Source organism: Megalops cyprinoides, chromosome 8 (genome assembly GCF_013368585.1).
Source record: "Megalops cyprinoides isolate fMegCyp1 chromosome 8, fMegCyp1.pri, whole genome shotgun sequence".
In the NCBI taxonomy this organism is placed as follows: Eukaryota; Metazoa; Chordata; class Actinopteri; order Elopiformes; family Megalopidae; genus Megalops; species Megalops cyprinoides.
The window spans coordinates 6,153,336-6,170,369 of NC_050590.1; the positions used below are offsets into that span (position 1 = coordinate 6,153,336).

Here is a 17,034-nt window from a genome sequence, read left to right on the forward strand (position 1 = left end):
ACACCATGCGGAAGATCAACAGAGAGAGGGAGGCTTTGGGGAGGGGGGGGGCAGCAGAGAAGTGACTTCGTTCACATAGCGCTCATTCACTGACGACACAGGGACAACATCCTGATTGCTATCCACAGCACTCCGCGGTGAAGCGTCCTTGAATAAATAGTAAGTACAATGCCAGCGCGCTGTGATGGAGTTGGAAAGGAGACAGTCATGGGGCGCTCCTGGAAAGTCACTTCCCTCCGTTGTAGGGCCATGCCCCTTGGCGGAGCAGCAAGGTGGGGCTGGCGACCCCCATAACCCCCGGGACGCAGAGGTGACACCCATGGCTGCCATCCCCCCGTCGCCCTTGCTCGACAGGTGAGCCAGGTCATCCGGGAGCAGACTCGCAGTTCAGCAGGTACAGACGCCTCTCTCTCTGTGCCGTCACACCCACGCAGACTGCAAGGCAGCTCTGCAGCCAGCAGCAGACTGCACCGTGCGTGGGCGGGGCCGGGGTGGAGGTGGGGGGAATCGGGGGTATCGGCGGTACCGGGCTCGTGCGAGTCTGCGGTCATGCCCTCGGGAAGGTGACTGGCTCCCTCTGTTGCGCATCTGCCCCACAAAAGTACATCCTGTTCCTCGGTTCACTGTTAAAAAGCCCCCCCCCCCTCCCCGCTCCCGAGTGTGGCATTCCTGTCACCCTGCCCGCCTCCACAGACAGAAAGGTACCTGTAGGCGTGGCCACACCGCTTCCCTTCAGTCATGGCTGGTACACAGTGCGGTCTGTAACAGATGCATTGACGCTGCTTGTAAACTGTTTCACCCTCAGGAAGCGCTGCACCGTCGTAGCCAGCACAGTTCAGTCCAAATAGTGTCCGACACAAACAGTGAGTTCAGTCTCATTGCCGGGTATAAAAGGGAACGAGACGGACTAAAGTCGTCAGCCATAACTGTTAAAAACAAACAAGAATTAAAAAAAAAAAAAAAAAAAACGCAGAGGAAAACAAAGCCTGGTGTACGGGTACTGTCATGCAGAGAAACCGAGTGTAAAAATGTCCCGGACAAAAGACGAAACATGGACACTGTTCTCCTCTGAAATCAAGTAGGCGGATACCTTTTCTTCACAAAAAAATAAAACAACTCGAAGTGATGTTTTTTTTTTTTTTTTTTCTCCCGAGGGGAAGAGAGAGGTGGAGTTTGTCAGGACAGTAAGTGGAGACGAGCAGCTTCAGTTTGCATAGAGAGCCACGGGGGTGTATTGGAGAGGGCGGCATCCTGGCCACTGGCACAGGTCACCTCCAACCCCCCCCCTCTCTCTGTTTGTATCCAAAGACAAACAAATGTAATAAATCCATCACCGTGCTCCGAAGGTTCTGGGGGGATAAACCCACGCGTTCCCCCTGTCAAGCAGCAAACAATAGGCGCAGGGCAGCACGCAGGATCCTCTCAATGTAGTGATTTGAACTTTATATTTTCCAGTCTGTTTCTGCTTGTTTGCTGGGAGCAGTTTATTTGCCTGCGTGCCTGGTTGCCAGCACAGGGAGAAGGGCTGTGGCTCTCTGGGTGTCGGCGGCAGAGGGCGGTGGCTTTGTACCAGCACTCGGGGTCTGCGGTCAGGGAGGAGTTTACAGACGCTAAGGGGGGGAAAAAAAAAAAAAAAAAAACAACAATCTGCCCAACATCCAGGCAGAGAAACTAAAACATACAGAAACACCATTTAACTGATGTCTAAACAATCTCCACACGCTGCCTCATGTGATCCAGTCACATGACTCCTTGCAAGGTTGAGGTGAGCCAATCAGGTCTCCCTGGAAAAAAAGAAATAATGATTATACTTTCTGACTTATATTCAACAATGAATAATAAAACATTCAAATGATCAAATTCTAAATACTAATCAGTTGTCTCATAACCCATCATGGATTTTATTTTATAGATAATATTATTGTTAATATATTACACACAAAGACATGCATAAAATGACAAGATTCAGGCAGTATAGGAACTGAGCTGACATGCTGATTAGTCATATTCCATACATGTTTCCAGCACAGGTCAACTGTAGACACAGCTTACAGTCTACAGATCTCCACCACGCTGCCATTATTAAACCAAACTGCCACAGGTAACGTCCATTAAATGCAAATGTGAATGACACCAATATGGCATGTTTAGGTAATCACCGTCCCCAGCTCAAAGTGCAAGTCAGAGCATCTAAGGCACAAAGTGTGTAAGAGCTCAGTCCTGGAGTCTTACCGTTCTCACCTCCTCGCTGGGGGGTACAGGGAGGGGGCGGAGGCTTGCTGACTGGCAACAATGGCTGAGGATGAGAGACCTGTAGAGACATGAGGAAGAGACATAAGCAATGCCTCCAAACTCTGCTCCCTAAATCTGCAGGCCAACCTGACCCCTTGCACTCAAATGCTTAAAATGCTTACTGAAATCTGCTTAAAATGATTCAAATTTTTTGCAGAATGTTTAAAAAGGTAATATTACAGAGGGAATGTTGTATAGTGGTCACACTGGTGTTACATGCTATACAACTTGAAGACTGAGGCAATGTAAAGAGGTGTAAAGAGAGCACCCTGGCTGTCTGAGAAGCACAGCGCCCCCTGCTGACTGACCTGTGGCGTAGGACAGGTCGTACTGCCCTGAGAGCAGAGGGTAGCTCAGGTGGTGGTGGGAGGGCATGATGCGCTGGGAGGGGGAGGAGCGTGGCCGGTCCATGTCCCTCTCGCGGTCGCCCCCGCCCCTCTCCCTGTCGTGGGAGCCCTTGTCGCTCACGGTGGGGGACTTGCTCTTGTACTGGCTGGCGTGCTGGTGCAGGATGTCCAGGGCTTTGGACTCGGAGGTGGACTTACCACCAACCGTGGGGCTGGCGCGGGATTTCTCCCCCTCGTCGCCCCCGCCCATCTTACTGCCGTACGGCGAGAAGGAGTATCCCGCGGACAGGTAAGAACCTGGGGACAACAGACATGACAGGTGTTGATTAAAAGAATCACTTTCCATTTTACTGTAGATGCATTAGGAGCCAAAACAGCACCTAAAAACCAAGCATGCATGGACAATAATAAAATCAGTTCTAAAATAGCTGACATCTGGTTAGACCCTCAAATCATAAGTTGGGTAAGTTATGTATATACAGGTAACAAAAAATCAACTTTAGTGTAACCCTGCTTTCTCCCAAGCTATATTAAAGGTGTATTACTATTAGTCATCCATGTCTGTGGTCTCCTTTGATGGGGGTAAGTGACCTCTTACCTGGGTAGTTCTGCATCATGACCGAGGGCATGCCCCGGTAGCCGGGGTGGTTGGGGTCGTAGCCCTGGCCGTAGGGGTACCCGTGCATGTAGGGCATGTAGGATTGGTGCTGTGCCAGGGGCGAGGTGAACTGCATGTGGGCTGTGGTCCGGGGGTCTTTGCCCATCCCCCGGTGGTCCTCTGAGGAGGCGCCCGACGTCCGCGGGTCGCTGCTCTCTTTCCCCTCCTCTTTGGGGCCGGGGTCCTTGGCCCGTGACCTCTCGTCCTTGCCCTTCCTGTCCCGCTCCCTCTCTCTCTCCCGCTCTCGCTCCTCCTTCCAGCGCTGCTGCTCCTCCTCCTGCTGCTTCTGGGCCTCGGGGTACTTGTTGGGGTAGACATACGGCCACAGCCTGGAGTCAGGATCCTGAAAGAGGCCACCCCCCAAACATGTCAGTGAAGGCAGAGTGGTGCAGCCCTCAAGCAAAAGGTTTGCAAAGATGACTGGAGGTTCAGTGTCCATGTGGGGCACTGCCATCGTACCCTTAAGCTGGCATTTAACCAGAGCTGCTTAGGTAAATGTACAGCTATACGTAAGATGGGTAAACCGTGCAAACCACTCTGGAAAGAGATGTCTGACAAGCAAATACAATGATACAAAAACGGAGAACTTTAGGACTTAACCACACAAAATTGCTTGGTGAACCCCATGACTTCTACATTTCTCATTGAAGCAACCAATTCCGAAGTACCTCTCTCAGAAAAAGCTGCCAGGTACTACAATGGAATCTTATCTACAAAGATGAACTGTTGCTATCTGCTGAAATGGAAGGTGGATAGGAATGTCTCAACTAGGACACACGTACCTGTCGGTACCACACGGCCTGCTCCATGCCTGACTGCCTGCTGGACTCCAGGCCAGACTTGGACTCCTCCTTGCCATGGTGTCCTCCCTCACTCAGCTTCATCTTCAGCCCCTCGGCCTGCTGGGAGAGCACCTTTGGGTCCTCGCCCTTAGGGATGATGACTGACTTGGTGGGCTCGGACGAGTCTTTGAGCTTTCCGGGGGGCAGGGGCTTGCCCAGGTCGGAGAGGCTGGGCGCCTTGGAGAGGGTGGGTGGGATGGAGGCCTTCTGCTTCCACTCCTCCTTCATGGAGGCCTCCCGTTCCTTCAGTGCCGCGTCCGACTTCTTCTCAGCGGCCCGGTGCTGCTCGGCTGCCTGCCTCTGCCGTTCCTCGTACTGCTGCCGGTAGGCGGCGTTGGTGCTCATGAGCTGGGCGTGGTAGGCCTGGTCGGGGTGGTAGCCGTAGGGGGGCACGTAGGCGTACTGGTTGTAGTAGAGCGGCTGCATGTACATGTTGGACCGCTGCTGGATGACCGAGGCCTGCTGCTGTTGAGGCTGCTGGCTGGGGGCGCTCATGTCGGGCTTACGCTCCTCCTGGGGCTCCCCCTTGGCCTTCTCCTCACCCTGCTCTTCCTCCTCTTTCTTCACCTTCACCCCCTGCCCCTCGCCCAGCGGGGCACCCCCACTGGACCCGCCCGGGCTGGGGTTGGCGTAGTTGGGGGAGTAGTAGGTGTCGTAGCTGGCGTAGTATGGGGACTCCTTGCTGGGGGTTTGGGAGGGGAAGAGGGTCTTCTTGGCCCCTTCCCTCATGGCCTGGTCCTCCGACTTGGCCTTCATACTCTCCATCTTGCCCTCGCCGTCCTCCCCCGCGTCCGAGATGTCGGAGTACGCTGGACTGTTGGTCTTCACTGAGGAGTTGTCCGCCCCGTTCTGGGTAACCACATGGAGGGGTGTGAGGGGCTGCACCATCCCCCCACTGTCTATCCGGCTGGCCACGCCGATGGACGGGCTGGGGGCGTTGTCACTGAAGCTGTAGATCTTGTCCGCTTCGGCCTTGATGCTGGCCAGGCGGCTCTGGTGGGGGTCTGTGGAGCCGTTGAGGAGGGCCTCGTTCTTTCCCCCGGGGTCTGATGACTCCGAGTAAGGGCTCTTTCCCTCCTCTGGCTTCCCTTTGCCCGGGGGCTTGGGGCTGTCGCCCTCTTTGTTCACATCCTTCTTCTTCTTGTCTTTCTTCTTCTTGTCCTTGGAGCTGCTTAAGGCAGGGTTGATGGAAGAGGGGTCTCCCATCACTGTGGGCTTGGGCTGGATGGCTTTCAGCTGGGGGCTCTTGGGAATGGCTTGGACCACAGTGGTCATCCCAGGGGAGGCGCCCGGACTCCCGGTGGCGAAGGCGGTAGCCTGCAGTGTGTAGAGCTGTTGAGGAGCTATGGCTGGGGCAATGGGCCGAGCTGGCTTCAGGCTCTTCTGCGACAGCTTGTCTGGCTTGGCACTGCTGCTGGACTTCTTGGACTTGTCCTTTTCCAAGCCTTTCTTCTCGTCCATGCCGTCGTTGCTGGCCTCGTCGGTGAGGCAAGGTCCGTCCTCGCAGTCCATGGGAGCACCCCCTACGTCCACGTCCGTGTCACAGGGCTTCTTCTTGCTGGACTGCTTGGAGCTGAACTTCCCCGAGGATGGGGAAGGGCTCTGAACGTCGAACCCTCGGCCCTTGGGTGTGAGGGAGCGTGCCGGGGAGAGGCAGCCCTTCTGGGAGCTGGAGGCCCCGTTGCAGCTGCCAGGCTCCGGGTGAAGGGTGGAGTCCTCGCCGTACTCGCTGTCACCATCCAGGTCCAGCTTGATGTCGTCGTCGTTGTGGGCCCGAGCCTGGTGGTACTTGAGGCCGTTGATGTGCTTGTACTTCTTGTTGCAGTTGGGGTGCGGGCAGTCGATGAGGACAGGGGAGGGGCAGTTGCGGTCGAGGGGCGGGGCCAGGGGCTCCGCCTTAATGGCGGGGATGGGGACGCTGGGAGGGGGCGCTCCGCTGCTGGAGTTGGTCCGCATGCGCTTGCTGCCCTTGGTGTCCTCGGAGCTGGAGTTGGGCTCCATGTCGGAAGCCGGCTTGCTCTTGCGCTTGCTGGCGGAGGAGGGGCTGGCCTTGACGTCCTCCGTGTTGCTGTTGGGCGGGGTGCGGCGCTCAGAAGAGTTCTGGCTGCCCCGTCGGCCCTTGCTGTTGGACCCGGCCCGCGTCTTGCTGCTGCTGCTGCCCTTGTTGTCAGAGGAGTTGCTGTTCTCGTTCACCGGGGTGTTGCTGTTCGGCCGCATCCTCTTGCCCCGTCCACGCCCATTCCTCATCTCCAGGTCACTGGTGGGAGACTCACAGAATCTGAGAGGGCAGGAAGAAGACAAGATTAGCCGGTTGCTGACATGGGTACCGAGAGGATGACGAGAGCTTTTCTCTTAAAACCAAAAAAAAAGGGGGAAAGGGGGAAAAATGATACGGGGAAGTGACATATCCCCTATCATTACAAGAGCACATTTTATCATGTTTCTATAATTATAACACAATTATCAGCCAAAAGCAGGGTTAACAATCCGTGACCGAACACGCTCGGATGAGTGATGGCCTCCCTCTCTGCATTATTGCAGGTGCCTGGCAGCACCAGTGTGTCGGCGGAGCTGATCTCTGTCCGTCTGCTGTCCCTCATCCTGACAGCCGGTGGGATCTGTGGGCTCTGTCAGCGCTGTAGCCCCGCTGGGACGAGGCGTGGGCGACTGGGATGCTGAGCACATACTGGCGAGATAAACTCCTCTTAGAGGGAGAGCCTGGGGAGCCGAGCTGAAGCCCGCAGCACTACCGATCCCCACAGACAGCGCAGCTCGTTACCTGCTGGTGCTTTATGTAACGAGGACTGCCAGGCAGGATGGAAAAACAATCTACTTTCGACCGATCTGCGTTTCTGCATACACTAAGTTTGCATTAAATCTAAGTTTACAGTGTAGGTGACAGTTGGGCCATGGGGTCTTACATTGTAGAAGTAAAAAAAGATCCAAGGTTTGCATTAAAATTGCATTAATAATGAAGGAAAGTACGATCTGACTTAAGATTGCACTGTTTGTTGCTAGCGCAATAGTGCCCATGTGATGAAAATTGTACATTTTCTTACAATTAAGATGGACTTTTAATGGTCTATTAACACAGTTTGTGTCGTGGTGAAAAGCCAGGGCTGACACTGTGCCAGTGAGAACTTGCATCACTGCGTTCCAGAATGAGGCCGGTAGGAGAATTCCACTTCCTGTAGCTTGTGCTCGACCCAGGACAGTGTGTTCTGACTGCAACCTATAGCACCTGCTTCTCTAGCACTTGACCCCCCCGATGGCTTGCAGACACGGTGGCTCAAAACCACTCCATGCAAGTTTCTGTGAGCGCCTTAGCTTCTCTGACAGAATCGACCGTGGCAGAAAAATGCTGCAAGGCTGCATTCCAAACGGTCTGTGACTGCTACACATATTTCACACTAACCTGCTTCTGTGGGTTTCTGAGAGCGGAAATATAAACTGGGCTTGTTTTACGGAAAGTCCAGTGTGAGTCACTGCTGGGGACATGGGTACGTTGGCTTACCTCGGAGGGGCCCAGTCGTGCCTGGTGCAGTCCAGCAGGGTGCCGACATAGGTCTTGTTTCGCCAGGTGACATTCACCACAAGCATACCTGGATGAACAGAGGGGACAGCGATGTGATTACAGGGCTGCTCATGGGAGACCGACCACCTCTCACATTCGCTAGAGCTTCCCCCCCGAACAGCCCCTCCCCCACCCAAAGGCACTCACGTTCCGGAACAATCTCTGCGTTCCTCGGGCGGCTCAAAGACCGGCACTTCTCTCGTTTAAAGAGATCAACCGCCTTGCCTCTGAGGCCGGCGGTTTGAGAGGAAGCCGTCCCTTTTGTGCTGGCTGGCTCGGGGAAATGGTAGCTATTAAGCGGGTGTGAGCGCGGGGAGCCATTTGTATGCAGCAGCAAAGGAACGATTTGATGGTGTCCTCCATCTGACTTTGCAGCAGTCCGCAGCAGCTCACAGGAAAAAGGTCGCATTTTTGTGTCACGCTGAAAACTACTGAGGCATATAAAAGAGTTCCCAGTCGTGGGAGCGGAGGCCTGTCTACTCCGATTTATCTTGAGAGCCCTAGTGCATAGGGTGGTGAACACTTTGATTCAGCGAGAGATAGATGGGCAGAGAGAGAGAAGGGGGAGTGGGATTGGGGGGGAGGGTAAAGGGAGCAGTAGAGACAGAAAGAAATTGAAATGAAGAGAGAGAAGGAGGGAAGGAGAGGTAGCCCAGGATTTTTCTCTACTTTCATTCTTTTGTTCCTCCCCCCCTGCTTTTTACCACTAGGTGGCAGCAGCCGTCAGATCGCACAGACTCCAGAAGCATTTGCCATCTGCATTCAGCATTCCAGTGACTCCAAAGGGAAGCAATGCTGTTTCATTTATCGTGCTCGTAATTCCCTGGCACGCAGCGCACTGCTGCATAAATTGCCGAGTCCAATTCGTTTTTTTTTTTTTGGTCATCAGAGGATCTCTTACAAACCCTTCACAAACATAATGTAGTCAATGTGCACTCAGAACCTTGCAGAGTCTTGTAAACTTCGAACTAAAGCATGTGTTGGCCTTTCAGACTGGGGTTGATGGAAGTCTTCAATGCTGGAAATACAGTACATTTTCAGGTACAAAGAACTAAGGTTCAGACAGTGACAGGAACAAGGCTGCCACAGTACACACATCAGTCTTCTGCCTGCCATCTACCCTTCTCTGTATCTTTTAAATGGAATAAAATGTAAAAGGTAAAGCAAGAATGTCATTAAATGCCCTATAAAATCACCCAGAACATAAAAAAATCTGTGTCTGAGCTCATTAAACCCAACCCACAAGAGCCCAGCCAAAAGGCATAGTGTTCAAATACAGGTGTGTGCAACATTCCCAGGGAAAAAAAGGAAACACTGCTAAAACGACTGAACAGTGGTGCTTTTGAAGAGAGCGAGCCTTAAGCCTCCATGTCGCCTGAATTCCTTCCCCCGATGGTGACCTGTGAGTGCCAGCACGGCCCTCCGGAGTAACTGGAGTCTCCACTGAAATAACGTGCCTAATGGCACAGGAATGCTTGCAGACCAATTCAGTTTTATTAGCTCAGAGCGGCCCCCTCCCCCCATGCTCGATCTCCATATTCCACTGCTGTAATGCAAAGCCTACTCGCTTTCCAGTTTGCTTTGCTGTTACTGTGAGGGAACCAACTTTGGCAAGAGGCAGGTCAGTGGGTACAGAGGACATGGATCGGGTTACACTTGCAGGGGACTGACTGACCACACACACATATACACACATACACAAACACACACACACTCACAAACGCATGTGTTTCAACACCAGGCTCACTGAACTGAACTGCAAACAAATGTTACACCCCTCACCCCCACCCCAACCCCCCAATCCCCCAGGCCCTTCCCTTACAGCAGACAACACAGCACTGTGCAGGCACACAAGGTCCTTAGCTTCAGCCTTGCGACAGATTAGGGAGCTAATTCATTTCTGAGGGGATTAAATGGGACTGGCTGCTGGTGGACAGAGACAATGAGAGATGTATACCAACCCGTTTCCATCTGTTTACAGGCCTGACACTTGTTTTGTTTTCCAGCAGGAGACCCAGAGCAAGCACTCGCTCGCAAGCTGTGGCCGTTTCCTCTGGGAAACTCAATGGCTCTCTCCGGGCCTCCGCTGCTAAGCTAGACGTTTCTTTATGTAGTGCACATTTCCAGCCCGCGGTCTCAACGCACATAAATAATTTTTTCAACGATCTGAGGAGTGACACAAGGCGTCTCTGGAAACTAATAATAAATCCCGTCGGTGTTCATGCCTTAAAGAGGAGAAAACCTGATCTGCCCGCCCGCCCCGACGAGTAAAAATACACAACGGCAGGCCGTGGGTAAAAAGATAGCACACACCAAGCACTTCGCACGGTCCCACAATCTCACGCAATCATGCCATCACCGAGAAGACCTTCTCTAAAGGAATCTGTCTGGTATTTGACCTTATAAAACTGCCACCGTTGAGTGTGATATCAATAAGTGACTGAACAGGAAGTGGATTTTATGCATTGGGGGGCGGGAGGGGGGGGGGGGGGGGGCAAATAGGCTTTTTAGATGTATTACGTTGGATGAGTCTATTTGACAGTATAATTCTGGGGCCCGTGACACACTCTTAAAATGTTACAAATTCTTAAAACACTGCTCCTCTCTCTCACGCTGTGTGGGAATCTCTGCGGCTGTTTTGCATACCTTCTTTCTCGCCATACGACTTACTGCCAAAAGCAGCAAACTCACACCGGGAGGACAAGCCCCGACTGAGATAAAGATAGCTGCTCAGACTTCAGCTCGGCCGTGCTCGGGCTCTCGGCTCGTATGTGGGGCAGATGTGGAGATGCACTTGTGAGAGATGAGATCTGCAGATAGGAACTGGGAAGTTGATGCGGATCCGGGTTTTCTCCATGGGTGAATAGTTTTTTGTGAGCATCGGTTGTTTCTCTGCAAACGTGCCTCTCTGTGTGTGTGTGTGTGTGTGTGTGTGTGTGAGAGACAAAGGCGTGTGTGTGAGAGGGTGAGAGAGACAGTGAGAGAGAAGAGGAAAGACAGGGAAAACAAACTATGGGGTTTTAGCTTGGAGAATGCCCAGACTGAGCCACTGAAAAACAAGGTCTCTTCCCTTTGAAGTGTGAGGTCAGTGGAGGAGCAGACTTGTGGGACTCTCCCCTCCCCCACCCCTCCCCCCTTCTGTTAAACTCATTAGAGTTGCCCGCGCCTTCCTGATTCAGACTGAAACCAACCAATCGCCTCTGAGCACATAGAAGAGAGCACTCTCTGCCCCTCCCCCCCAAATGTTTCTGAAGTAAAATGGCTTGTCATTTCCTATCCCTTTCCCTCCCACTGGCCCCATGAGTAACAAAAGCCACCTCCGCAACTGGGGTTCCAGGTTTCCCTCCTGCTTTTATCAAAGCACTCCCTAATGACACCCAAGAGCTGACATGCTGTCAGAGGGGGCTGGACCTCCCTTTCCCCGGGTCACCAGTTTCATCTTCCCCATGAAGAGTTTCATTAGAGGGGCACGGTCTTCATAATCAGCTCCCCTGCTGCAGGTCAAGTCTGTAGGCCAAGGTCTCTGGGGACTGACCTCTGACCCCTGGCCCATTGTGATTTAACTCGTCTTATTATTTTTTCCTCTTCACTGACTGGCAGTCAAACAGACAAAGCAGACAAAGCCATCTATGCAAATGAGGAACAAAGGCACCAACGGCAACCATTTAAGCGCAATTCCAGGCAAAGGTCCTTCCATAATTGTTTGCCTTTTAAAAGCCACTTTGTCATCAGCTTTGTACACAGCTAGCTATGCCAAGTTTTACTTAAGGTTACTAGGACAAAATAAAGAGCCTTGACCTGTGTTTGTCAGGTTGGGGAGGAACAGAAATACTCTTAACTTAAGAGATGAAAACAGCAATCCCACATCCTCCATGCCACTGCTACACAGCTCAGTGTTTGACTGCAAGGAAAATTAAAACTGGAAGTAAAGACAAAGAGAGATGATTCATCATTGCTCTGTACTCAAGCTGAGGATGTAAGTCTTTCATAGAAAAATTAAGGGGGGGGGGGGGGGGGATATAACTTGCCAATCATATCTGTTATTCTTACGTAGTCTTGATCCTTTAGTGCTGCTGCCATGGCAACGACGCCCCAGGGTCGGCCACGCCGCACAATTGGAGGCGGGGGGGGGGCGAGGATGTTCCCCAGGGAAAGTGTGGGAGTGTGTTCCTCCTCTTCTGTAATAACCAGCCCGGTCATTAACTCCAGCTGGGAGGCTACGACTCTGCAACATGGTGAGAAATGCCCCTCCTCCCCTCTGAGACCCGGGGGGGACACAGGTTACCGGGGCGAGGCGGAGAGGCGGCGTGTCTGTGCCAGAAAAGCCTGGCCTCGTTGACATCCTGAGGGCAGCGCGCGCACGGCCGTGTCAGCACCGTCCCCCCTCCCTGCTTTGTTTGCCTCCCTTCCGCTGTGGTTCTCTCGCCTCTGATCAGGCCGCTCAGGAGCGTGCACAGGTTAGGACGAGGGCAGCGTTCTGGCGCGCACCACCCGGCCCCGTCTCACATATCGACACCTTGAATCCATTAAATGCACGACTCTGCTGTGGCCCTTTTTCAGCCTTTTTCCTTTTTCCCCCCACTGGATGCAAAAAAAAAAAAAATGAAGATGTCAACAATGGAAAAATTGGGCCTGCCTCTGGCCAGCTTCAATTTCCATTCCAAATCTGTCCAGTGTGGTGGAGCTGCGCACGTCCTGGAAACCGGCCACTTCCACCGCTGGACGGAGCCCAGCAGCGAGTGGGGAAGGCCAGGAAAGAGAGGCCTGGGCTCGGGCTGGGAGAGGGGGCTGTGCTGGCTGAGCAGAGCATGCTGGGAGGCGTGTAGGTTTGGAGGGGGTGAGGGGGTGGGAAATGACTTATTCCATACCAGCTGGCCCTGCACACACAGCCACGGGTCAAGTGTCCATCTTCGTTACATCCGTAAATACAAATTTCATTACATCCTTCCACATAATGAAACGACGCTAGTCTCCAACAGGCCCCTGTCCTCAGGGTGACATCTCCATACAGCTTGTGACAGGCTGTTTTGGAGAGGAGCAGGGCACGGTGCCCATAAGTCAAATTCAAAGTGAAATGTTCAAGAGGATGAAAAGCCTTCTTTTACCAGCTGCTGAAAAATGGATAATTGCAGACATCGTGGCAGGGCTCCAAAAGAAAGAAAAGGTGCTCTCCGCTCACAGACATCTCAAAAAGATCCAATTTGGACAACTACCTTTCAAAGACTTTCCATTTTATCTGTCTTTTTGGCAGAGAGTGGAGCTGCTTGAGTTTGTCAGCATGTGTTCAATGTTACCTTGAGCTCCAAAAATCTTAAAACACTTTCAAGCTTTTCAACTAAAAATGGAAAAAAAAGACTGATTTACTGAAGCCCAACACAAATCCAAATATGGAAGATAAGAACATGTATTAAAGCTTTATGATATTATTCCTGGACCTGCTATCTGTTCCCTGCTCCCCCATAAAAGACCCAAACGAACCCAGTGACTAACGGGCTGAGGCAGTGGAGGGCTAACATTGGGACACATTGGAACGAGCTACACCGTTCCCTGCGACAAGGAGCTCTCAGGCCGCGCTGCTGGTAGGATTTTCTGGGCGGCACTTCAAGAGCAATAAACCTTTAGAAGATTTACAGCTGACATTTGAAAGTGTCAGCATGCAGGGCCCGGGAGGGTTTTGCCGCTACACCAGCGTGACCCCTGGGTTACAGCCGTATCGCCGGGGCTGAGGGATTTGTGTCGTCTCGGCGCCTTCAAATGCCACCCCCCCCCCCCTCCTCTCCTCCTTCTCCACTCCTCTTTCCCAGCATGCACAGCGGGCTGCGTGACTCCCCTGGCCTGTGATTGAAGCGTGTTGCTCTTCCCGGTGGGGTCGGGATGCGAGAGGCAGGGGCACCTCCGCTCCTCTCGGTGGATCGCTCTGACAGCGCGGCGTGGAGCCGTCCATTGATCCACGCGCAGGCCTATAAATACCGTCCCACTAAAGGTCAGCATTTGGTAGTCAAATTCCTCGGCAAAGGACTGTGCCCTTTTTGGTGAGAAATTAACATTTCTTTAATTAAAGGAATATAGGGGATTTTTTTGGAATTTGATGAAAAGGTAAGACAAAGCTGTTAGTGGATAAATGCTGGGGACCAAAAGCACATATGTTACACCCAAAAAAAAGGGCCTCATTTAAATGACTTTCTTTCCATAGATGATCTCGCCTCTGACCTCTGACCCCTGGTCCCTCCATTAGAGGGGTGTGGATGTTGTGTAGCTCCTACCCGCGTTTCATTTTTTCTCACGTGGGACGGGGCAGGACAAAAGCAGCCGTTGTTCCGCATGCTAAACCGCCCCTGTCAGCGCCGGACTGTGTTCCCAGCGTCATGCCGGGGGGACACCTGATCTCCTGCTCCGTGGTTTCTCAGCTCTCCGGGCTGGGCCTCCTGCAGAGAGGCCTACTCCTGCTGCTGTGTCCCGCAGCCGACGGCCTCCTCCTCTCATCAACAGATATTTCCATTTGTCAGGCAGACTGCTGCTGTGGAGGGACAGCTCTAGCACACAGGGAGCCCAGCACTGAGTTAGTGTGGCACTCTCTTTAGAACTGGGGTTGAGGGAGGTGACTGCAATAGGAGCCAAAGTACCAGGCAGAGTCATTTAGGGCATTGTACCATTAATAAACAGTGACGGGTGAAATCTCACACTCAGTGTCAGAAGCAGAGGAAAAAATGAGTGAAAATAAGCCGGAGGCAGAACACCTAGAATGGCCCTCCAAGCCTCCAAATCTCTTCCTAAAAGTTATCTGAAGGTCTGGCCCTCCATTACACGACTCCATTCAGTCCTGGTCCTGACCCCCCCTATACTGGAGCTACCTACCCTGACTACGACAGCACAACCTCCACTTATGTTCTGAAGGGCGCACCTGGGTCATGTGACATGGTCCTGCCAGACCTTAAACCGGCAGCCATCTCCTGATTACGATTTATATGACTTACTCAAAGTCATGCTGTAATCGGACAACATGACTGCGTTTCCCTCTAGGCAGCCAAGTGCTGTGGGTTTTTCTGTACTTGAGGCCAATCGGTATTCTGCACTGTAAGTTCTGCCGCTCTGCAAGTCACCCTTGGATGCTGCTTCTGCCAAAGAGACGCATTAAAACTAACAATACCTTCACAAGGCTTTCAAGGGGACATGATCAGATTAAGTGAACAATAAACACCTACAGAGTCAATAAGGCCTGGATCCACTGCTTGCAGCATTGGATTGAGGCTCCAGACTATTTTGACTGCATTACGCATCTTTATTCTGGATGGAAGAGCTTGAAGAATGCTCTGCAATGCAAGCTGTAGCTGTGTGGTGACGTGGCTCAGACGCACGGAGGGGCCTCGCGTATTTGGACAAGGACTTGATGGGACTGTGGGCTGCAGCGTGTGGGGAGCAGCTGCGTGTTTGAAGTGTCTCTATCTCTCTGTGCCACTGCGCTGTCCACCCACACAGCCTGTCGCGCAGGGAGCTATCTGCCTGCTGCCCCACATGAAAGCTGACTGAAAAAGAGGGGCAGTCCAGGGCCACTGTCAACCCCCACACCTGCACAGCGCTTGGGGGGAACCCCCCCCTCAGAAATCCCCACCACTGCCTAACCCTGTTCCACCCTGGGTCCCCATCAGCTAACCCCCCCCCCCCCCCCCCCACCACCACCACACACATGCCCCTCCCCCCTCCCCGCTGCATGTGAGTGCGGTTCTGTTGGCAGTGGGCCAAAGGCATGTATAGACGTGGCCTTGTTTTGCATCCCCGTGACCCTGCCACCGCTCTCCCCCAGCTCGGAGACAGTGGTGGGACGGCGGACCGCGCGCTCCCCTCTGCCTGGAGCCGGCGGGGGGGCTGGGGGTGGGGGTTTGGGACACCAGTCCAATCAGACGCTCTGTGCCCACGGCAGGGAAGAAAGAAAAACACTCGGGCTGCCTGTGCCCTCTGAATGCAGATGAGCCTCCGCTTTCAAATGCAGCAGCTCAGAGGATTCCGCCGGGCACGGTGTGGGCGATTTGCACTCTCCTGCCAGCTCTGCCTGCATACACATTTCTTTGAAGATGACATTTTTTTTTTCCTTCTGCTTTTTCTGTGCGCCCAAGATTGGCCCTGAGAGAGGCCGGTAATCAGGTCTTCTGTGCTGATGGCGCGGCGAAACAAGATGATACCGCTAACGACTTTAGAGGAGGCAACTGCATCAAATTATATCACGGCGTAACTGCAACCAGAGTCTGCAAACTGCAAAACTTGTACTTGAAAAACTGGGAGCCTTTCCAATTCTTTGCTGGTAGGCTGTGCTGTTAACTGACATGTTTTTAGAACATAATCTGGTGTTGTTACTGGAGGTGCTAACACTAAAAACAAGGTTGTTGTCTTAAATCCTCAGCTTGCCCAGAGGTTGAACTTAGCTCTCTCCCTCAGCTGGTAAACTGAAACTGCAATGGGGAGAGGCAGCCCGCAGCCTACACCACACAAATATTCCTCCACGAGTCCCCTGGGAAAGGCCAGGAATGCCAGTGGATCTCTGGCAGTGGACACGTTTCTTGAATGACTCCTTCTTTGGTGGCCTGCGGAGCCTCAGGAAAAGCTCTCTTACTCCCCCTGTTTTATTAGAGAACCCAAGAGCCTGTGCGCTGCTCGTCAACTAGCAACAGTGACTGACAGCCCCTGCTGCAACCAAGTTAAGGCACCAACATCCATAAAGTGGACGGCACTTGAATGCAGTTTCGAATATTCTCACACACACCAATGCCACAGACGGCCCTGTGAGGCGCAATGAGACGTGCCAATCCCGCCAGCCCAGCCAGGTCCTTACCGTCTTCCGTCTCCTGCCACACGATGCCCTCCAGGTTGACGCTGGTGCCGGGCTCGCAGGGTCCCAGGCACTCGGGCTCGGTGGCCAGGGCCACGTCCGATGTGTTGACGGCCACTGAGCGAGTGCGGACCATGATCTGCTCGCAGGGGGAGGCAATGTCACTGTTCCCCACTGGGGCCAGGAGGTGCAGCGGGGGAGGGGCGGGGGTGGAGACCGGAGACTCCATCTGGGGGGGGGAGAAAGAGAGAGAGAGAGAGAGGGGGGAGGGGGAGGTTACAACTCTGTACATACACACAATGAGCAAAGAAGGAACAGTGACAAAGCAGACTTAACGCCTGAGAGATGGTGGTGCACCAGCTCCCTTGTCGTGAAGATGTCCTGATAACGAAGCAGACTGCTGCTGCTGCTGCTGCTGCTGTTATATGGACAAAGCCCTTTCCTTCCTACCACCCTCGTCCTGATTAGGAAACGGGAGTGTGCTGGAAGTCCCACTCCAC

The 17,034-nt window shown here is 53.1% G+C and overlaps 1 protein-coding gene across 1 annotated transcript; it reads right to left on the reverse strand.

Annotated features, from left to right (window-relative positions):
- Positions 1 to 1,168: 1,168 nt before the first annotated feature.
- On the reverse strand, positions 1,169 to 16,763 carry znf609a (zinc finger protein 609a). The gene is made up of 7 exons (XM_036535584.1): positions 16,538 to 16,763; positions 7,654 to 7,741; positions 4,080 to 6,417; positions 3,238 to 3,640; positions 2,601 to 2,936; positions 2,233 to 2,311; positions 1,169 to 1,784 (listed from the first exon to the last, which is right to left on the reverse strand). Exons 1-6 carry the CDS (start codon positions 16,761 to 16,763, stop codon positions 2,238 to 2,240), a joined length of 3,465 nt encoding a protein of 1,154 aa, XP_036391477.1. The 3' UTR covers positions 1,169 to 1,784; positions 2,233 to 2,237.
- Between the last annotated feature and the right edge of the window lie 271 nt (positions 16,764 to 17,034).